General features: G+C 39.4%; 1 protein-coding gene across 1 annotated transcript in view; it reads left to right on the top strand.

Annotated features, from left to right (window-relative positions):
* The first annotated feature begins 325 nt into the window (after positions 1-325).
* The window catches only part of MROH9 (maestro heat like repeat family member 9), a 43,924-nt gene continuing 21,157 nt past the window's right edge, over positions 326-23,092 (top strand). Inside the window, 8 exon segments of the mRNA XM_024578616.3 lie at positions 326-380; positions 2,319-2,365; positions 5,480-5,559; positions 12,000-12,132; positions 12,712-12,798; positions 14,660-14,764; positions 19,382-19,517; positions 22,390-22,514. Of these exon segments, the coding sequence (XP_024434384.2) occupies positions 326-380; positions 2,319-2,365; positions 5,480-5,559; positions 12,000-12,132; positions 12,712-12,798; positions 14,660-14,764; positions 19,382-19,517; positions 22,390-22,514 (768 nt within the window).

The raw sequence follows: 23,092 nt of genomic DNA, 5'->3' as shown, positions 1-23,092 counted from the left end.
AGAGGACCTTGAGTGTGTAATGAGATAGCAGTCCATGACATTCCAGCCAAGTGAATTAATACTACATCCTATTCATTTAAAACCCTAAACAGAGCCTGACCTTCTGGCCTACAGAAACTGTCAGATAATATATGGGTAGTTTTTAAGCAATTAAGTTTGTGGTAATGTTTACCCAGCAGAAAAAATTAAATTAATATCTACATATCATGCATCATAGTGGCATCAAAATTCATAAATCAAAACAAAACTATAGGAAATGTACTTGTTTAATACAAAATACTCTTTTGCAGCATTAGTAGTAGAAGACTAATTCACCTATGTCAGCATGGCAACAAAGAATCATAAAACAAGTAAGAATTCAAGATACAGTAAAGACAAAGGTAAGTGTGTATGTGTGTGTGTGAGAGAGAGAGAGAGAGAAACCCACATATCAATCTCTGTCCATCTCTGTCCAAAACAAAGAACATATCTTTTTTCCCTAATGCCCACAGATATATTCATAGAGGATAACCATGTATGTTAGGATAAGAATTTCTATATAAATCTCAACATGTAAGAATAGGAAAAATATTCTCTGATCACAATGCAAACAAATTTAGAAAGCAATAAGGGACTATGAAACAAACACAAAAAGCCTACCACTTGCCATCTAAACCATTCTATTTTAAAGAATTCTTCAGTCAAAGAGGAAAATTAAGACAGAAATTACAGACTATTGATAATAGTCCGTATTAGAACCTATAGCATACAGCCAAAATGGGATAAAGAGAAAAATCCCACAACTGTAAATAGAATAATAAACCAGAAAGAATGACAATAAGTGAATCAAATATCCACAACAAGAAGGGAGAAAAAGAACAACAAAATAAATCTGAGACAGGCAGAAGGAAAGAAAGCCTACATTAAAGATGAAGCCAAATTCCTGAATTTGATAAGAGAAAAAGAGTAGGACTAATGAATTAATTCAAAATCTGTACTACCTCATGATGAGGAAATTTTACTTCTATTTTTCCAAAATCCTGTATTTCCCATCTAACAATGAGAAAAATGCCAGATAAATGCAACCTGAGTGATATTCTACAAAATACGTGACCGAGTCCTCCTCAAACTGGCAAGGTCATGAGCAAGGAAAGACTGTAGGACAGCGACACGCAGGAGGAAAGGAAATTAAGGAGACAAGACATGCAATGAGGGATTCCGGATCAGACTCTGGAACAGAGAAAGAACATAAGTGGAAAAACTAACAGAATCCAAATAAAGCCTACAGTTTTGTTAATAATGCTAATTTCTTAGTTTTGACTAATGCACCTCAACTAAGTAAGATGGTAACATTACAGGGAACTGTCGGTGAGGGATGTATGAGAACTCTGTTCTATGTTTGCAACTTTTCCATAAACATGAAATTATTCTAAAATTTAAAAAAATATTTTAAAAAGTGAAACACAGGAGACCTAAAAAAATCTAAGCAGAGTAATTAAAACAGAAGACATAAAAATGATCTTCAAAGGGCTACCTCCTCAACCAAACAAAAACTTGGCAGGTCCTAAAGGTTTTATATGGGATTTTACTAAACATATCAGTAATTGATGGCTGCACTTCTAATAAAATAATTTTGATAACATGAAAGAAATTTAGAAGGCACTCATGAAGTACCTTTCCCATGAAGTACAAATTCAAAAATAACAAAGCCTTTTCCTTTTCAATTTTAATACACTTTATTTTTTCTGTTTTCTAATAATGGTGGATGGAATGTCCAGAAATGGAAAATGATAGTGATAATGGTCATATTTGCCTTGTTCTTTAATGAGAATATTTCTAGTTATTTCCTTATTACATCTGGTTATAGCTTTTATGTTTATATACCACATTAAGAAATTAACTGCATCTCTGTTCTATTAAGAATTAAAATCAATAAAATAGATTTAAACTTTACCAAAAATTTTTGTCACAATAAAAATGACCATGTGAATTTTCTCTATATTTTCTGAGTAATTAACGTTGAGAATTGTATTGTAGGTTTTCTTTTATTGAACCATCTTTGCATCCTTGGAATAAATACCACTTGGTTATATAGTTCAGTATTCTTTTAATGTGTTTCTGTATCCTATTTGCAAATGTTTGTATAAAATGTTGTTCAGAAACATTCATAATGAATTTGTGTGAAGTTTTAGCGTATGTGTGGATGTGTGTTGGGCTTTGTCATCAAGGTCATACCAGCTTCAAATTTCAGGATACGCCCCACTCAGTGGTAAGACATTAAGTGTATTTCAAGAAATTGAGTGTATTTCCTTTTAACTGGTCTTCTTCTCCCTCACTAGTCACTGACCTCCAGAGGCTGCAGTCCAGTGTGAAATGGCAACACCTGGTACGTTATATTCTACGAGGACACTAATGTAACCAAAATCTCTTGGGGGAAAACATTTCTGTCCATGTGAGGCTGTCATAATCAATGCCTAAAATATGTGTGTGGGGGTGAAAGAGAAAAAAATGGCAGTTTGTTTGGACACTGTTTTTATCTTTTTTCCCCTACAAAGTCATGTTCATGTACACCCTTGTGTGACCTTGGAAATGACCTATACCCCTAATTTAAAAGGGAGAAAGTCTGACCCACCGCACTGTCTGCCCTCTCCTTCCATCATCCCAGTGGAAATTCTTCCCACCCAACTGTGTCACAAGTGATGACCAACAACGTGCTCTCCCTCCCAGGAGGATGACTGCACTTTTCCCTTCCCCTACTTCTTCCCCCACATGTGTGCATCTCTCAAACTCTAAGGGACCCTACGAGGAGCAGCTCGTCCCAGGCTCATCCTTGAACCTTGTCCCCAAGGCCCCCTTTGCTCTGACTACGCAGTGAGCTGACAGCAGCCCCGCCTGGGCTCACCTCTTTCCCATAGCGTTTCTAGACAGCCAGAGCAGCCCCGCCTAGCCTCCTATTCCTGCTTCTATTCTAGGCCTGTCCTTGTTTCACTGTCCCCCAGCTTTAATAAATAGACTCTCAAACTAAAATTAAAGAAATAAAGTCATGACCAACAGGAGGAGGACAAGAAGTCATGGTGTGAGCAAACAAAATACGAGTGTAGATATTTCCTGGGTCACAGCCACAACCCCAGAGATAAAGATAAGCGAGCTGTGAGAGAGGAAACCCCTTTCCACTCCCATAATGGCAAAAATGGCTAACCCTTCCACAGCATTTACACAGCATGTAAGGCTCGCTCTGAGTGCTTTTAATGAGTGGCTCATTTAATCCTCACAACTGCCGGACAGGGCAAGGACTACCATTATCCCCGCTTGGCAAATGAGGAAACTGAGGCAGCAGGTGACCTGCCCACAGTCACAGACAGGATACAAACTTGTGAAGTCTGATTCCAGTCACTGAGATAAGTCCCATGCTATCTTCTGTAAACCCCGAAACCAAGAATCTTGCCTGCCTTGGGAAAGGAGGGAGACTGTAAGCAAATGATAAGGTTGGAGATTTTAAACACACAGGATTCGGTATTAATAATAATGGTGAAGCTGTTTTAATAACTAAAAGAACATTCATGGAATGAGTCAATAAGGGTGACAGTTACTTAGGAGGAACTCAAGGGCAGGAGGTTGGTAAAGAAGGGAGGACAGAGTGTAGGAGCAGTAGTTACAGAAAAAAATAAAACCATTTTCTAGTCTTCTCCGCCAAAGAGTGTTATTAACATTCCTATGTGTGCACATCCTGTCTCTGGAAGGATGCCCAGGAAACGGACCACAGCTGTGCTCTAGGGCAGGGGGGCTTGGAAACTCTGCCCACTGTTTACCCATTTGTACATGCGTGTGCACTGCTTTTTAAATTGTTTACATAAATCGGGGGCACTGCTTTAAAAGCTTACTGAAAGAGACGCTTCTACAGACAATCTCGGTTCCATCACTGGGTCAAACTGTGCATTTGTCATCTACATTTGCAATAGAAGAACACGGAAAAGCGAGGAGAACCACAACACGGAACATGCACAGTGTAGTCACGCTGGCTCTGGCGGCTTCTGCAGGAGTGGAAATACTTTCACTAGCTGTGGGAGTGGTGGGTGAATTTTTTCAGCTCCCTCAATACCTGGCCTCAGCAAGGGTGCTGGAGACATGAGACCGTCAACACCAGCTTCACTATATTCAGTAAAACCCCAGCACAGACCGCAAGCCTAGCAGATGAGGGCATGGGACAGGCACACCCCCAACTCGGGTACCCCATCTCGCCACACTTCTCCGTATTTTGTTGTTGTCTAAATTCTAGTGATCTAGAAATGAAGGGAAAATGTACGGACTCACATCATGTTCTAGAGGGCCGAGTCCATGGCTCCCTTTGAACATCCCCAGGACTGCTTAGGAGTTACTAGAACAGAACTCAGATTTCCTCAGAATCATGATTATTATGATAACCCCATTTTCCTGCAGGCTTAGGTAGCATCAGAAACACACATTATATGCATGCGCTTGGAAACATCTGGGATTGAAAGAACTAGTTAAATTGGCATGACTCCAAATTTTCTGGCCAAGAATGACAACAGATACAGAACAAAAATGTCAATGATATGAGATATATATATAAACAGGTGGTCAGCTTAGAGAAGAAAGCCAAAATAATATATTTAGAAGCTTAGGGCCCCCCAGACTGGTCCTAGCACCTAGTGTTCTGAAATATCTTACAAAGTACAGATTTCCAGGATTGTGCTGTTCTTTTCGTTTACCATTTACTGTGGTGTGCAGCGGAGGCCCATGGTGATCAGGGAGTAGCCGAAATGAGACAAAAGAGAACGCAGCCGCAGAACAGAAGTGAAAGGCAAGGATGGCAGGCACTGAAGAATTTCTGGGAATACCAGTGAGCATGTCACACGTTCCAAACAACAAATTGCTGGCTCCTTCCTGTAACTGCCTAGAATGACACCTCTGGAGAACCAGTTTCTCTAAGCTCACCCGCCCTTATTATTTACCACTGTGTGCTTTGGCCTTAGCGTTAATAAACACTAGCAGTAATATGGCAGCAGTGAACGCTTGTCAAGAAGGAAGGTATGTGCTGTAAATCAGTGATGCGACAGAAGATGTGATGTTAAATAAAAGGGGCAGAACAATAACGCGGGGAGCGATAACACAGTGACAAATCTGGCTCCATGAAGAGAAGAGAAGCTGGCTAACAGACTGGTAGCAGAGGTCCGTGTTATTACAGGACACCTGAAGACAATAGTGAGAGTGGTGTTCAGGAGAGCACCTGGCCATGGGCATTCCTCACAAAACTGTGTCTGAAAATGCTAACTATATGAGCACACGTGGTAAGCCAAAAAAGGCTAGCACTTGGGATCATGGGTTTAAATTGCAGTTTGCCCTGTCTCAACACATCCATGAACTCTTGGGCTTATACCCCCAACCAAAACAGTGCCATTAGTGCAATCCAGTGTGGTCCCGTGATGCCTTGAGGCTCCTAGGTCTGTTGTCATGGATTCCTCTCTTTTTCCTGATACAGGAGCACAAGGTTGACAGCCTATGGGATGCATACACAAGCATCATAAATGACCAAGCCCTAATCTTGTCCATAAACTCCAGGTATGATAATCTGCAATTCTCTACTTCACTGAATGACTGTCTACAAAATGTAACAGAGAAAAACCACAACTGTAAAAAAAGAAATGATTCCAAATTCCACCATCCTAACTTTTCTTTCTATCCCAATCTTTCTGTATTGCATGGATAGACAGATAATTTAATTATTCCAGAACCATAAGTAGATTGCACAATTTTCTGTAATACTTTTGATTTTGGCACTTTATCTTAAGTTTTCATTTTTCTTAATCATTTTCATTTTAATGGCAGGAGAGTATTCTGAAAATTTGAAATTCTCTAAGTCATGTTTTACTAAAATTATGATAATCCTCCTTGTACACACAAGTCTATATCTTCTCTGAAACATGTCTTGGAAATACGCTTCTGTGAGTGAGGCTGTAGATGTAGATGACAGGCAACCTCAGAAATGCCCTGCTGCTGGGTCCCAATTGGTTGGCAGCCCCGCTAACTCAACAGTGTGGACCCACCAGGACCATTGCTGAGACCTTCCTTCTGATGACACCATACAGTGGGACAAACAGCTCCAGGGGTGACTTGGCTGAAGGAATCCCCACCAGCCTGGCCAGACTTCCCTTGGAACTTAGCAGTCCGCGACGCTTCTTGCCCCAACCCTCCTACCTTCCTTTCTCCTCTGGGAAACTTCGTGCATCTCTAAATCTTGTTCTGGACTCCGCTTCCCCTGAACCCTAGCACATGCAGATGGGATGAACCTTCTTAGAGCTTTCAATAAACGCTGTCAATTTGGGGACCAGAAATCTGCACTAATAATAAATGTTTATTCAAAGGCCAGTCACCTAAATTTAATACATACCTACTTTTTTTCTACTTAATGACATAACAGGTTCAACATTCTCATTGTTATTTCATATTATTTTCAATATAAGCAAGACAATATTTTCTATATGTTTTTGTATTTATGAATTTTCTCATGTTCTTTACCAGTTTATTAGAATTTTAGTGGTAGTATATATTTAATAAGCATCTCCTGATGTTTTTATGGTTTTAAATATGTTCCTTTTTATCTTGTTAGAATTGATTTCATGGTCATAGCTATCCACCACAATTTTATTTTACTTTTTGCATATCCAATAAAAAATTAATTCTAGATTGCACTTTCATATTATGTCCAGTATCTCTTAGTTTTTTTGTTACTTGATTTTTGTTACTCTTTAGTCTCTAAGTTATCTTTATTTATGAACTAATTTAAGCTATATGCTTCCCAATGCCATTATAAGGACTGGAAGTCGACAAACTATGGCCTGTGTGCTAAGTCCTACTGTTTTTACAGCCTCCTGTTTTTGTACATCCTGAGAGATAAGAATGTTTTTTTTACATTTTTAAATGGTTGGGAGGAAAATCAAAAGAAGACTATTTCGTAACCTGCAGACGTTATATAAAAGTCAAATTTCAGGGTCCACAAACGCCGTGTTGTTGGGAAACAGCCACACCCGCTCTCACTCACATACTGCTGTGGCTCCTTCTGGGTTCTGATGGCCGAGCTGCTGTAGACAAAGGCATCCAGGCCTTACGTGTTATCTGGATACCACAAAAGGTGTTTGCTGACCCCTGATGTAGATGATGCTGAGTTCAGACACTTCCTTTCCAAAGGCATATTTAACCATTTGGATGGTTTTTTTTGTATTTGTCTGTATGATGGAGTAGCTGTGGGTTTAAAGGGTTCTGAGCTGTTTGGTATCTTGACAGAAGTGATGAATATATGAGCCTCCGTGTGCGATAAAAACGTATAGAACTAAATACACACACACACAAGCACATGCACAAGTAAAACTGGGGACATCCAACCACGATCAGTGGATAGAATGGATATCAATACTGTGGTAGTAGTATTACACTACAGTTTTTACCACTAGGAGAATGTTACCACTAGGAGAAACTGGGTGAAGTGTACAGAGGTCTTTCTGTATTGTTTCTTACAACAGCATGTGAATCTACAACTGTCTCAATAGACTTTTCAAGTAGAAAAAAAGCGGAGTGGTAACAGATTGCAATTTGACCAAACATGAAATACTGTCACAATAAACTAGTGCCGCATTTGGCCTGGAAAGGGAAATAGAGAATTTACCCATGTGTTTGCTAGTTCTATATTAGGGCATTTTCTATTCTGTACAATTATTTAGAGTTTATTTTATAAACACCACTACACTGTTTTGATTTAATGCTGTTTTGTAATAGATTCTCTTAGCTGATTGAGCTAGAGCTTCCTTATTTTCTTGATCTTTTCCAGCAAGGTAGTCTAATAGTCCTCCCCATTTATTTTTCCAAATGAAATGTAAGTGTGCTTTATTAGCTTGATGAAAATGTTCTAAAATTTTAATTGCAGCTTCAGACTTTGTAAAATAATTTGAGAAAAACTGGCATTTATAAGTAATCTATTTGTGAATATATTTTTATTTATTCAAACTTTGTTTTATGTCTCCCTTAAAAGTTTGAAGTATTTTTAATATAGATTTTGTACACTCCTAATTTATCAGATACATTGTGTTTTGGTCTCTGTCTCATTTTATCATGTGGAAAGCAATTACTGATGTACTGAGACGTAGTAGGATTTGGGGCAGTGTTACATGTGTCCTGTATTTGATTGAGCTTACCAAACTTTTTTATTAGATTGTGTCTTATTAGAAATATAAGAAACTCTAACACAATATTTCAAAATAAGAAATTAAACCCTTATGCTATTCCTGTTTTTAATGAAAACACACTACTTCTCAATTAGCAATATATTCATTCTTGATTTAAACAAAACCTTTCAAGAAATTGTTTTTTTTTCCCTAGAAAATGGTGTTGAGATTTATTAAATACAATTTCAGGTTTGATTAAAGAACTACTTTATTTTTAATCTATTAATACATTTGTATTAATAGTTTTTAGAATATTGGGCCATTCTTACATTCTAATGATGAATCATGATTGGTAGTGTTACATTACTCTTTTATTATTTTTACAAATCATTGTTCTAGAATTTCAAACTTTATACTCTTAAATATTTGTTCATATATTTTAGATTGTCTTTTATTTTAACTCCATTTGAATAACCAGTTATAACCAGATCCCTGATTTCCATTAATTAGTGATTTTTCTAGGCTTACAAACTCATTTGTTTTGAGGTGGAGGGGGGTGTTTGTGTGTGCGTGCATGTGTGTGTGTCTTAACTAGCTGAATTAACTGGAATTTACAAAATAATACTACACAAAAAGAAATAGTGTTTAAGTGTGAAGACTTTGGGGTCAGACAGACCAAGCTTCTGACATCGGCTCCACCACTGACAGATTTTGTGATTTTGAAGAAGATATTTAACTTCTTTAGGTTTCAGATTCCTTATCAGTGAATTGGGGTAACAATGGTACTTACCTCCTGGTGTTGCTGTGAATATGTATTGAGATAATAATGCATGCAGAACAGGTAAAATGCATAGCACCTGGTGTTCAAGTCCTCAGTATCTATGCTTTTAACCTATTCTTTTGGAAACCTGATAAAACTTTTGGACTCTTTCCCCTCAGAATACACATAGACATAAAAACAAAATTTGCATCTTATTTTATAGGTTTTCATGGATGGCAGACTCTGGATTAGGATCCCCATTCCATATTTTAATTTAACAATTTTTGTCTACCCACATAATAGTTTTCCATTAATTTTTTTATTTATTACAGACTGTGCCTTTCATATATCATCCAAGTATTATTTGGTCCATAAAGATTCACACGTTATATTTTCATATATGCCTATATAGTTTAATAATATAAATCAATTGTTTCTAATAAACCCACATAATAGCTAATTTCTTTTTTTACTAATGTAGTCTTTCTCAATTATTATTTAGTTTTGAGTCCTCTGATTTCTTTTTTAAATCTTTATTTAAATTTGTCACTGAGGATCATTATACTTATGAGCTTCCCTTTTACTCTTTTTTCCACTTTTTCTCATTTTGTAAAGTATTCCTTTTGCTTATGTCCTTCATTTTTTATAAAAAGTCTAAATATTATGATGATAAGTTATAACATTTTTCTTTTTGTACTTTTTATCTTTATTGTATTTTCTTCAGTACCATGTAATCCCCTTACATGGCCCCCCACCCATAATCACCAGGTCCTTCATTTCTTTGATATTTTTTAGTCCTTTTAAAATTTTAAGATATGTGCTTGGTTTGTTATTTTTTTCATTTTAAATGAGAAAAACTACTGATAGTATTTAAGTATTTTAATTATTTTTGAATCCTCTAATTTTAAAAATAGATTTCTAACACAGATTTCTCATTGTAATTATAGAATGAAACATATATCCTTTCATATTTTAAAATTTTCTATGCCTAAGCATATGATAAATGTCAGCATTTCATCATTGTCTCAAAAGATAATCCTTATCTCATTTAATATAATTTATTATATGTATATATAATAAATATACCTCCTTATTGATCATATTCATTATCTCTTTTTCAGAATTTTAAAAAAGATTTTTATTTACTTATTTTTAGAGAGAGGGAAAGGGAGAAAGTGAGGGAGAGAAACATCAATGTGTGATTGCCTTTCACGCACTCCCTACTGGGGACCTGGCCAGCAACCCAGGCATGTGCCCTGACTGGGAATCGAACCAGCAACCCTTTGGTTCATAGGCTGGCGTTCAATCCACTGAGCCACACCAGCCAGGACAGAATTTTTATTTTTACATACTATATGCTAATATGTGAATGCTTAATCTTTCCTGTAACAGTATTCCTATTTCTTTTTGTCTCTTTAATGATTTTCTTTAATAATTTCCATTTCTCCTTGTATCTTTAATAATGTAACATGTATTTTAATAGTTATATTTAATAATTTATACATTCCATTTCTATGTGATTTTGGATATTTCATATTATTAACTATGCCTTTTATTTTTTTATAACAATTATATCCATCTCCCTCAATACTCTTCAATTTGAATTACACACTGTGTCATATCAATATGGCCCTCCTGATTTCTTTCTGATCACATCTAATATAATTTTCCCATGCTTTTATTAGGAGGTACCTACTTTTAAAAATTCAATTCTGATTCTGAAAATTATACTTGCAAATATATACATTGCCCTTTGTGTATCAATCTTAATAAATAGACTTATTGCTTCATTTAAAAATTCCCAAGTTCAATATATCAATATTTGGTCTACTTCTCACTTCACTTTAATCTGTGAAACAAATATTTAGGACAAAAATTTAACAAAAGCAAACTCATACAGCAATTTAGTAAGGAACCCTTTTTCTTTCTTCTCAGGTGCCTTTCCACATCACCTAGAACTAAGAACACATTTATACTAAGACGTCACTTGTTGTAGTACACATTAGTATTTAATGACTGCTCTTTTGGAAAAGAGTTACATGCAGACCCCCTACCACCAAAAAGCCATACTTGCGGACCACTGCCCAAGCTGACCCACAGAGTTGCATGTGCCTTTCTTCTTCCGTGTGGCCAGTGTCTGCCTCTCAGTGTCTGCTCATGGCATCAGAGTATCATGCTACTTTCACTACCCTTGTTTGTGACCTGAACTATTTTAGCATAGTTTTAGGACTGATGATATGATTTCAAAGTAAACTGAAAGATATTTTTCTATTTCATCAGTCTTAATTTTGCATTTTCTTAAGACGGTTCATATATTCCTAGACATTCAATACCTTCCACTGAAAATTCAATTAGAAACTTTTGATAGATAGCTGTTCAGAGCCTAATAATCCATTAGAGCTGATGAGTGACAAATCAGTCTTCCAGGATCTGAAAATTACCTAATACATTCCAAGATATTCCATTCCAAACAATGAATCTCAGAGAGAGTATCTTGACAGTAGAGATTCTAAGTCCCCCACAAGATTTCATATTTTACCACCTAATATCACCATCTTTTCAAAAAATAATTATTTTCACCTCATAAAAATCAGGGAGGACTGTTATCCAGATCATATATACCAAAGGAATAACAACTGTATAACAACTTATCTTTCTAGCTGCCCTTCAGCAACTAGAAAATATCTAGAAGACATATCTTTCTTTTGCCATCAATTGGAAGATGAATCCCAATATCAGAAATGCTAACATATGAGAAACATAGTATCATGGATCAGAGAAAATGTGGTAGTAATTTATTTCAAGTGCCAATGCTGGGCATGGCTGAGAATGTAACCACTTTACCTGATTATGTCTATTGAGAAAAATAGTCTGATTTCCAAATAACTGATTACAGATGTCATCCCTTTATATTTAAAGCACCATCATCAGTTTTATGAGACAATTTAAAACCCACATGTCAGATAAAGCCAAAAGACAGGCCTCCTTTTCTAGTCCATGCTCTCTTATTTAAAAAAAAGTCACCAAAATTAGGTTATATTTGTTTTCTCCTCAATTTAATCACTGCACCTTTTCCTTGCCAGCTTTGTGGATCCCTTGCTGCAATTTGAAACTCAGTTGAAGATAATAAAGTCATCCTTTAAAATGGTATTTACTATCCCAAGTCTTGAGGAAGTGAAAGAAATGGGGGACGATGACGATGACGAGGACCTGCAGGTGAGAGTCTGCCCCCTTTAATCGTGAGGGGACTTCGCCAAGCACACAGCAGTCCTGCACAACCTCTCTTCCCCGGTCACGACTTTTGTGGTTTTCTCCTTCACTCGTCTTAGATACAACAGATACATAGCACTTCCCAGCACTGATCTCCACCCCTGCATTCATGAATTCTGCAAAACATGGGATTTAATGGATTGTGTAGGTTTTACAGGAACAAATGGGTAAACGCATTTTTGGTTAATTGGCTGAACAAGGACAGGGAGTTTACTGGCAGGTTCTGCCAAAAAGGAAATGTCGGCAGAGAAAGGTGGAGCCAGGAAGAGTCCCATAGTAAGATCTGCAACATGTATGGTCTCTATTTCCTCAGCATAGTTGCACAGTGCACCAGCTGTGCAGGTTCTAGAAGAAACGCATGGCACCTGGCTTTGGGTGAGCTCTCATCACCATAGCTATGGCTCTCCTATCTTACCTGCAGTTTATGGGAAGAACTCAGGACACCAGGATGTGAAACCGATAGACAATGGGGTAAAATTTTAGGTAAGGTGGGCTGACTGGTTATAATACATTTTTGTTTTTCAGGAATTATACCAAAGTATTTTAAACATATATGAGGATACTCTTTTGATCTTAGTGTCTAAAGACCTCTACAAACTGCAAATCTTAAAGGTAAAGGGAAAGGAACAATTTTGTTCTTATGTCATAAATCCAAGGACACTGCACTTCTTATTTCCCATTTGCCATCTGTAACATCTCCTTCAAATATCTGGCAGCTGGAAAAAATTTTTTCCTCCCAAGGTATGCAAGTAACCCCTAAATGACACCACTTCCCTGTATTTGAACTACAGGAATTTAACTTTGGGAGGATGGCATGAACAGACATTTAAGAAGCCAAGCACTACGTGGCAGTGATATGGGGCATCGGGGAACAGGATGGTCAACCTGGACTACGTCCGAGTCCGCGGAACAGCGAACCAGCTTTGGCAGGGTCTATATGCATGTTCTTCCCTAGCAGCTCTGCAGCTAGAGAATTCGTGGTCATCCTATCATCATGGATACCATGCTATCCCCAGAAACCCTAACAATCATCCCAAACCCATTTTCACATCCAAGACCTCACTGTGTCCCTGATGTCCCAGTCTCTGGACACCTTATGGTCTTTAATTTTGCATTCCATACATGATGGCATCAGGGGGTGGCTGTCTGGAAATACTGGAAAACCAGATGCACCTACTCTGCCCTGAGCATCCATGGGTTGTCCAAATCATAAACTACCCTCAAGTACAGAAGCCGAATCGGCATGCGTGAGGACAAGGAAGATGGTGAAGGAAAGTGAAATACATTGAGCTAACTGGTGCCTAATTTGAGGCAAATGTTTTCTGCACATTTGTAAAATGTTAATTGCACAGCTTTTTACAGTATCATTCTTGCTCCATCATTACAACCCTCTCCCACGTGTGCTCTTTCAGCACCCCCCCCCATGCTGCTTAGTGAGCAGTTACTGTATGTCAGGCACTAAGCTGAATACTTACTACATGGGTTGTATCTCACTTGGTACTTAGCCCTGTGAGGAAGTTGCCATTATTTCTCCCACACTGCAGATAGGGAAAAGGAAGCAGAGAAAGGAGCAATAGTATATGCAATGCTAATGAGTGAAGGAGCTATTCTAACTTGGGAGCCTGTTATTTAACCACCTTAGTCTTACACCTTCCATGTCCAGAAACACTCCTGATTCTCAAAAAGCACTGAACTTACTACTGGAAAAGGCACAGGCTGACCACCCCCCGAAATTTAGAGATGCTTCTACCCTTAGAAATGGATTTCAGAACGGTTTATACAACGGGAGCACCTGTGGCCGACCATTGGCATAAATACTATGGACTCAACAGACTGCCTTAAGCAGTCTGTTAATGGTGACCGGCCTGTGAAACATAGGCAGGTGTTTGTCCCTTCCCAAGGTTGTTAATGTGCCACTGTACCTGGGGATTTAGGACAAACAAAAGTCACAGTAGGATAGACTGGAATCAAAGTTTGCAAGAACTTTTTAACCTATCCACCTCCAGAAATGTACTCTGTAACCCTGAGCCAGGAAATATCTGGGTGGTATATTTAGAAAGAAAGTTCTGGGATAAGATGACATTTCAGGATCAGATAGCATTTCAATTTTTTACACTGAAAATCAGATCCTGTGATAAAAAAATAATGAGAGAATGTGTATTTTGAAAGAAAAGAAGACGAAAAGCCAATGATCCCCTTGTCGCCTTGTGTTAAAGGGGACATTAGTAAGTACTTGTTGGGTAGAACTGAAAAAAATAAAACCCAGGTGTGGTTCCCATAGCAGACAAAGGAGTGCGCGAGTAGATGGCAGTCTACTAGCTGGTGGTTGTGTACTTTTTAAGTAAACGTGGCTGAGGTGTGAAATCATCAGAGGCGTGGGGACCCTTGACGTGGTGAGGAATGTCCTCACCATTTCCTCTGTTTAGGAAATGCAAATACCGTGGTTCTGGGATGACTCCTGTGTTTTCTACAGGAGATGGCCGTGTGGATGGGTATCGACAGGTCATGCCTGCAGGAGAGAGTCCTGGTGATCATCAGCAGAGTGCTCATCTTCGCAGCCAAGAAAGTCAAGGAAAGTGTAAGTCACTGGGTGCTTCTGAAGACTGCATTTCTGTAGCGCCCTTTTCCGAGACTCGGGTCTGCAGGGCATCAGCAGCCCGCAGGCTTGACTGTGCTGGTAGGTTGGGATATTGGGAAAGGCGTCAGTGTCCCTCGTGACTCTGTCAATCAGCAGAACTTCTCAGACAACAGATTAAGATGTCTCATGCTTCACACCAAGAGTATGAGTGTGTCAAGCCAGCTTTTTATTCACTGTGTTGATTCTCTTCTGCAGACGTTATTTGTGACCTTATAAAGTCTTCCATCCTTACTTTCCTTCTTATTTCTCCTTTTCTATCATATTTTTTCATCATCTTTTGTTGTTGTTCAAATACAGTTGTCTCCATTTTCCCGCCACCACTTCCCCCTGCCCAACCCACTCCCACCTCCCACCCTCAATCCTACCCCACTTTGGCTTTGTCCATGGGTCTTTTATACATGTTCCTTGATGACCCTTCCCCTTCTTTCCCCCCATTATCTCCTTCCACTTCCCCTCTGGTCACTGTCAGTTTGTTCTTTGTTTCAATGTCTCTGGGTCTATTTTGCTTGCTTGTTTGTTTTGTTGATTAGGTTCCACATAGGGGAGATCATATGGGGAGATCGTATTTGTCCTCTATTGCCTGGCTTATTTCACTTAGCATAATGCTCTCCACTTCCATCCATGCTGTCGCAAAGGGTAGGAGATCCTTCTTTCTTTCTTCTGCGTAGTATTCCATTGTGTAACTGTACCACAGTTTTCTATCATATTTCCTATCATATTTTTAACATAAATATTTATTTATGTTAAATTTATGCAAGTGATTCTTGAGTACTTTCATTGAAACATACTAGAGATATAGCCGAAGTTTCCTTTCCCCTCCTCTCCACCCCAGTTCCTTCTTACCACGCCAGGTGCTGTGTGTGCTGCCCAATAAATAGCTTTCAAATGGATCCGCACACGCACACGTGGAGAGAACATAGCTTTGCTCCTCAGCGTTCCTTTACTAAAGTTATGTCATATTTACCTATGGTTCTGCAATTTGCTTTTTTCACAAACAACATGTCCTATAGATATTTTCCTAGATATTTCTCATTCTTTTAACCACAACATACACTCTACAACTTTAATACATTAAAATCTACTTAACGATTCTTCAGCTGATGGACTTTTCAACTGAATAGTTTGGTGTATTCTGTGTTTCCTCCTTCAAACAATACAAAAATGGTCATCTTTGTGTAAGTGTGTGAGTAGGTTTAGAAAGACAGTAGATCAAAACGTATGAGTAGATTAAAGTTGAGGAAAGCACAATTGTCTCCCAGTGTGCATCCCTGAGGGATGGCCTTTCCCTCTCGCCATCACCAACACGGGGCTGCCATCAGACCTATTCCCTGGGGCCTTTCAGATGGAGGAGAGCAGGTGTCTCCTAACTGCCAATACTGATTGGGGTTTTCTGTGTTTTGAGTAACGTCCTTGCCTGCCTTTTATACTGTCTCTGAACACACCTCCCCCTTGTGGATAGTCAGCCTCTCTGGGTGGTAGTTGTAACATTCACTGTCCCCTGCCCACAGCCCACCCCTCTACTGTGAAAGAACAAGTGTGTAAGAACAAGTGTTCACACGTGCACTGCTGAGGGTTCCCAGCTACAACAGACTTGAGAAGTCAAGTGGCGATAACCCACCACTCTGCTCTGCAGTGCCTGCCGAGTGCCACCAGGTGGAAGCAGACCAGCATGTTCAAGAACACGGACACTAAGCTCCTAGTTGTGGCCGCATCAAACTTTACCAAGTGAACTTTCTTTTCAAATAATGTCTCCTAAAGATGGCTAAGTCAATGATATTTATGGGGCGGGGAAATAAGTCTATGAAACAAAACAATCAAAAATATTATCAATAAATTAAGTATTTAAAATGTAAATAAATTAAAAGCTGAGCTTCCCACAGGGCTTGATTTGTACACAGTATCTCTAGGACACAGACAAATCAACGAAGATTTGTGCTGCCCTTCTCTAATGCAATGCCACTGCCAATTCTGTTCTCAGGAGAACCCACCTAACCCCTAAGCATTGCTTTCACTGAAAAAAATACTTTTTTCTTTGTACACTACCCTAGTCTTTGTCTTCCAGAGTCTCAGAGGCTCCTGTCCTACTGAACAACCCTGACTATCATTCATACTCCATCATACGTAGTTTTAAGTGGTATTCTTCTTATATGACCCATGTGTCCATCAGGATGAAAAAACTGCCACAATCAAAGAATATTTGTTCCTTCCATTAAGCTTTCAAGAAATGTGAGCTAAACATGTCATCTTATAGCATTAACATAGGTTTCTTCCCCTAGGTTTGTTCCTTTAGTACATGAGCATTTAAAAAATTGGAGGAAGCCCTGGCTGGTGTGGCTAGTTGGTTGGAGCGTCATCTCATACAGCTAAGGTTGCAGGTTTGATTCCCAGTCAGGGCACCTACCTAGGTTGAGGGTTCAATCCCTGGTAGAGGAGCCTACGAAAGGCAACCAATCAATGTTTCTCTCTCACATCAATGTGTGTGTGTGTGTGTCTCTCTCTCTTTCTCTCCATCTCTCTCTCTCCCTCCCTCCCCCTTCCTCTCTCCAAAACTCAATGAAAAAAATGTCCTCGGGTAAGGAAGATTTCCAGTCGAAGCTGACAAACGGACATGTCTTTATCTCCTCTGTCCCCTGTGTTCTCACAAAATGACAGTAATGACATTTGTTGAGGGTATAAACCCACAACAATAAAGAGAAGGAGCAAAGGGTTGTTGGTGGGCTGGTGACACCAACCAACTTGCAGGAGAGAGTGGAAGGAAGATGGGAGCTGACAGAGCCTGGCTGGGGGGACAAGAGGCCAGAGCACATGAACTTGGGCTGGGGGACAGCTGAAAAGGAAGTCAGTACACCTGGTGGAACCCCAGAGAGGCTGGCCCTGTAGAAGCCCAAGTAACACTGACTAATGGGTGGGAGGCAAAGGCAGGCTGTAAACAGAAGCATTCACTGAAAGAATTCATCACAAGTTCTTGCAGAAGATTCCATGTTGCCTCCCCTCCTCCTAGACGCACACACTGTATTCCACAGGACATGGACCCACTGGAAGGCAAAATCTGAGACATTTTTTTTCTCAAAACATCTGTCAGTTCCCCAACAAAATTATCCTGATGCTGTTAAGATCTCCATGATCCCCGTCTCTCTACCTCGTCATTTGAAAGCAAAGCCACCAGCTGACAAGTCTTGCTCACATAGAAAACATCACATTCTTAAATATGACCAGACAACCAAGATGTGTGAGAAAACCCTTGAAATACACAAGATCAATGTAAAGAGAAAAAAAGATGATCAAAAATAGACAATCGAGTACAGAGAAGAATTTAGTCTAAGAGTTGATGAGACATTTGTAGGACTCCTAAAATAGGGAGAGTCCTCAGGCCTGCCTTACAGAGAAATCTATGCAGAAAAGATCCGAGAATATTCACAGAAGAAAAAGTTATCTTTCCTTCTTTTGCTGACATCTTCATTCTCAGCATCCTAATTCAGTTATGCTCGTGGTCCATGACCCAGGTCACTTCACACTGTTCTTCAGAATGACTGTGTGTGTGTGTGTGTGATAGACAGACAGACAGACAGAAACAGGGATAGAGGGAGAGTGAGTAGGTGTGGCTGGGTCAAGCAGCACGAGAGGCAGGGCTAAGGGAACATGAGAGAAGTAGAAAGAAGGACAGACAAGCCCCTAGAGGGCTGACTTGACTCAAGTTTTACCACCACCGTTTGCTCCAATCACCACAGAATTTATCTAGGAAAAGTAATCACTTGTCTTAGAGACAAGAAGATTCTGCAGGCCCAGTAGCTTATCAAACCTACATGTGGGCAGAGTCCTTTGAAAACAGAACATAACAACAACAAAGAGAAAATAGTAACTGTACTGAAACCTTCACAAAGCAAAATGTCTCTTCCACCTCTCCTCTCTTGTGTCTCCACTCCCTTCTCTTCTGTGTTTGATCTGGCCAAACAAATCAGTCAAGATGAAAAACTAAATATTTGAGCAGCCTATGTTTTAAGGACATTGCAGGGAACAATATGTAAGTGTGTGGTAGTAGCTTTGACATCAGAATTCAGTGCTCTGAATTTTAAACAACGAATTTCCCTGGGAAGAATCAGAGCAATTTCAGGAGGAAAAGTCCCATTTCTCCAGGGGCTGAGAGAGTCACCTGAACTCTTTCATACAAAGAGAAGGAAGCCCAAGAGTGTTCAGATATCAACCTCCATGACCTCCCCGCAGGTATCCTGGGAATCTGCTACCTGTAAATTGCTACCTGATTTATGAAACACAAACTAATAAAGACTCAACAAGTCACTGTTATCTCTGAGCATTTGCTACAAACTTTCTTTCGTGTCATCCATGTTACCCCTAGTCACCAGAGTAAGTGTTACCAGGCAGCAATTCGTAGATGAGGAAACTGAGGCTCAGTAACAGCACCAAGGCAGACATGCAACGCCTGTGCACTCTGAGTCTCATCTTCCAGTCCTCGTCTGGTGTGTACATTAGAGGTTCGGGCACGGACATCCAGTGCTGACTCTACACAGCAACACATTTCCCCCCTTTGTTTTCTGCCAGGCAAGTGTGGACGCTCCCTGTCTAGGGGTCCTGGCAGCGGAACTGTGTCTCTTGTGCTCACACCCCAACCGGTCCATCACACAGCAAGCGTCCTTGGGAATGTACCACCTCCTCTGCATCGCCAAGCATCAGAATGGTAAGGCCAAGCCACCCCCTTCTCCAAAGGGCACTGAGAATCTGTTGTTAAGATCAGAACAAACCCCAGTAAAGAAAGGAGAAGGCAGAAAACCAATAAGAGAGCAGCCATGAAACCAAAAGCAGAAGGGATAAAACCAGAGAGAAGACACGAATTACCCACATCAGGAATGAGAGAGAGGATGTCACTAGAAATTTGATGGGTGTTAAAAGAATAATAAGGGACATATGAACACCTTTATGCCAGTATATTTGACACATTAGACACATGCATTGAAAACTCCCTCGAGAAGAAATAAATAACCTGAATATCCTGTATCTGTCAAAGAAAATGAATTTGTAGTTAAAAGCCTTCTTACAAAGAAAACTCCAGCCAACATTCAAGGAAGAATTGTACCAATTCTATACAAATTTGTGCAGAAATGTGAGGATGAGGGAATACTGGCCAACTCATTCTTTGAGGCTAGCATTATTCTGATACCAAAACCACAGAAAGACATTACGAAAAAATAAAATCAAAAATCTACAGACCAATGTCTCTCAGACATAGATGCAAAATTTTTTAACAAGTTTAGCAAATCAAATACTGCTATACATAAAAAGAATAATGCACCATGACCATATGGAATTTATCCCAGGAGTGAAATATCAATTTAACATTTGAAAATCAACCAATGAAACATACTATATTCACAAATGAAAGAAGAAACTATATGATCATATTAGCAGATATAGAAAAAGCATTTGGCAAAATTCAACATCCATTTCTGATTTTAAAAAGAAATATTCTCAGAAAACTAGACATTAAAAGTAAGCTTCCTCTACCTGCTAAAGGACACTATGAAAAACCAACAGCGAACATCACACTTAATAGTGAAATACTGAACGATTTTCCCAAAGATCAGGGAAGAGACCAGGTATGCACGGTCAGCACTTTTGTTCAACCCTGAGCAGATCAAAGTCCAGAAACTATCCACACACACGTGGTCAAATGAATTTCAACCAAGTTTCAAAGGCAAGTCAGTGGGGAAAGGATACATTTTGATAAATGGTGTCTGAAAAACTGGTTACTTCATATGCTGATGGAGGGAGACACACAATAGGCAGATGATGTGCCGTAGCACTGTACACTTGAAACTTATATAATGCTATTAACCAATGACACCCCAATAAATTCAATTTTAAAAATTGATATTTGTAAGCAAAAAAGGAACTTTAATCTACATCTCATACATGCACAAAAGCTAATTCAAAATGGATCACAGGACTAAATGTAAAACCTGAAACTATGAAACTAGAAGAAACCTTTGTACCTTGGATTAAGCAAAAATTTGTCAAATACAACACCAAAAGCATAACTCATAAGTGAAAAAAAAAATAAATTAAGTATTTCTGTTCTGTGAAAGACACTGTTAAGAGAATAGGCAAGCCACAGACTGAGAGAAAACATTTGCTAGTTGCTATCTGATAAAAGACTTGTACCCAGAATTTGTCCCCAGAATGAGAAAACAGAGTGTCAAATTAAAAGTAAAAGGCGAAAGATTTATATGATCTGAAGAGAAACCAGAGTAAATTAAAAACAATAGTAGACTTGAATACTTACTTCACCAAAGCAGCACAGACAGCAAGGAAACACATCAAACCACGTTCAGGATAGAATCATACAGGGATGTCAATCAAAACCGCCACAAGACACCACTGGACGCCCATTAGCATGCCTGAAGCCAGAGAAACTGGCCGTGCCACGTGCGAGGAAAGACGTGAGAAAGCGGACCTATCCCACGCTGCCCACGGGCATGTGAAATGACACAACCTTGGAAAATCATTTGGCAGTTTCCTGAAAAGTTACGCACACATCTGCCATGTGACCCAGTCACTGAACAGTTTAGTCTCTACCTAAGAGAAAACAAATATCAAACGAATACTTGCACACACATGTGGAGAGCACCTTTATCTGTAATAGCCAAACACTGGAAACAACCCAAATGCCCATCCCTCAGCAGGTGACTGGGCAAACAGGGGGTGGGGCAGACATAGAGTAGAAGAGCATTCGGTAGAGAGGGATGAACTACTGGCACATCCAACAGCAAGGATGGATCGCATTTTGCTGACCAAAAGATGCTAAACAACAAAAGAGTAAATACTAGATGACTCCACTTGCATAAAACTGGAAAACACAAGCTTAGCAGGAAGCCGACCAATAGTTGCTTTTGGATGGGGCAGGGGGAGAGGGGGCGGTGTCCAGGGAAGCAGGTAGGAGGGGTTAAAAAGGGCACAGGGAAACTTTTACAGGTGATGACTATGTTCGGTTTTGTTTTATGTGGTAATGTTTTCATGAATATATACGTACATGAAAACTTACCACATTGTAGGCTTTAAATATGTTGTACGTCAGTTATATCTCTGTAAAGCTGTTAGCAAATGAAATAATTTAAAAACCCCACCTCTCTGGAACCAAAGACACCTGCACCTGAAGCTTTGGTCAAGCGCTTCCAGCTTTCCTGCAGCACCGCCTCCCCGCAGCAGCCCTGGCAGATCACTTCCAAGTCCGCTCTTCCGCCAACGGCCTCTCCGGTAGCTTTACAAGAGCCCCGAACAATGGATCTGATGCCCACATGTATTGATACCTGGTCCACCTACTGAAATTATCTACGTTCTTCATTTCCATTTCACAGAGGCCTCCTACAACACTGGAACTCTGGGTCCATGTGGTCATCACAGTTTATGTGACCAAACTATCACCAGGGTGTTAAATTTTCAGAAAACTTCCAACATCCAGAATTGGGCAGAAAGAGGAGATTGGAAATAGCAACGTCAAAGAAGGAACCAGTGACCAAACGCAAAAAAAGACCGCTCTCTCTCCTTTCCTTCAGAGGACATTGTACGGCACACCATGGCCAAGTACGAGCAGTCTGGGAACCAGTGTCTCCTGTCTCACTGCTGCGACATAGAGTTCCTGCTCGACATCCTGAAGGAAGACAAAACTCAAGTTGCTCGGGTAACTTAGCCCCCGTTTCATCTTACAGCTTTTGTTTCATGTGTAATATTATTTTTTGTGACCACATATTTCAACCTAATTTATATTTTAATATTTTTTTCATTTTATATATATGGAATGTACACATGAAATGCACAAAGAGAAAACGTGGCTCGTTCATCTTTCTTAACTGAGAAATGCACATCATGTAACTTTGTTCACATTTTATGTTCCACGGTCCATGGATATTCTTCTCACTTTAAAAAGGGATTGTTTGAATTACATTTTTTGTACTGCACTCATGGACTTAGGGGCCTTTTTTTCCCCTCTCCCTGCCTCCTAATCCCTCTCTGGGAAAGAGGGAAGTCCAGCCCCTTCACACTCCACCCACTTCTGTATCCTTGTTTCTGATCTGAGCAAAATCATTTCCAAAGCTGAAGGAGTTTGCAATGATTTCTAATATGTGAGTAGCTGAGTTGGGGTAAAATCAGTATTTTACAGTTCCTTAGTTTGAATGCTATGGTTTTCCACTTCTCCCTGGCCTGCCCTCAGAGCTGACTTACCCAGATGAAAATGTTTTCATTGCTTTAAAAATCAAA

Source organism: Desmodus rotundus, chromosome 12 (genome assembly GCF_022682495.2).
Source record: "Desmodus rotundus isolate HL8 chromosome 12, HLdesRot8A.1, whole genome shotgun sequence".
Taxonomy (NCBI): Eukaryota; Metazoa; Chordata; class Mammalia; order Chiroptera; family Phyllostomidae; genus Desmodus; species Desmodus rotundus.
This window is presented reverse-complemented; position numbering and strand designations above follow the sequence as displayed.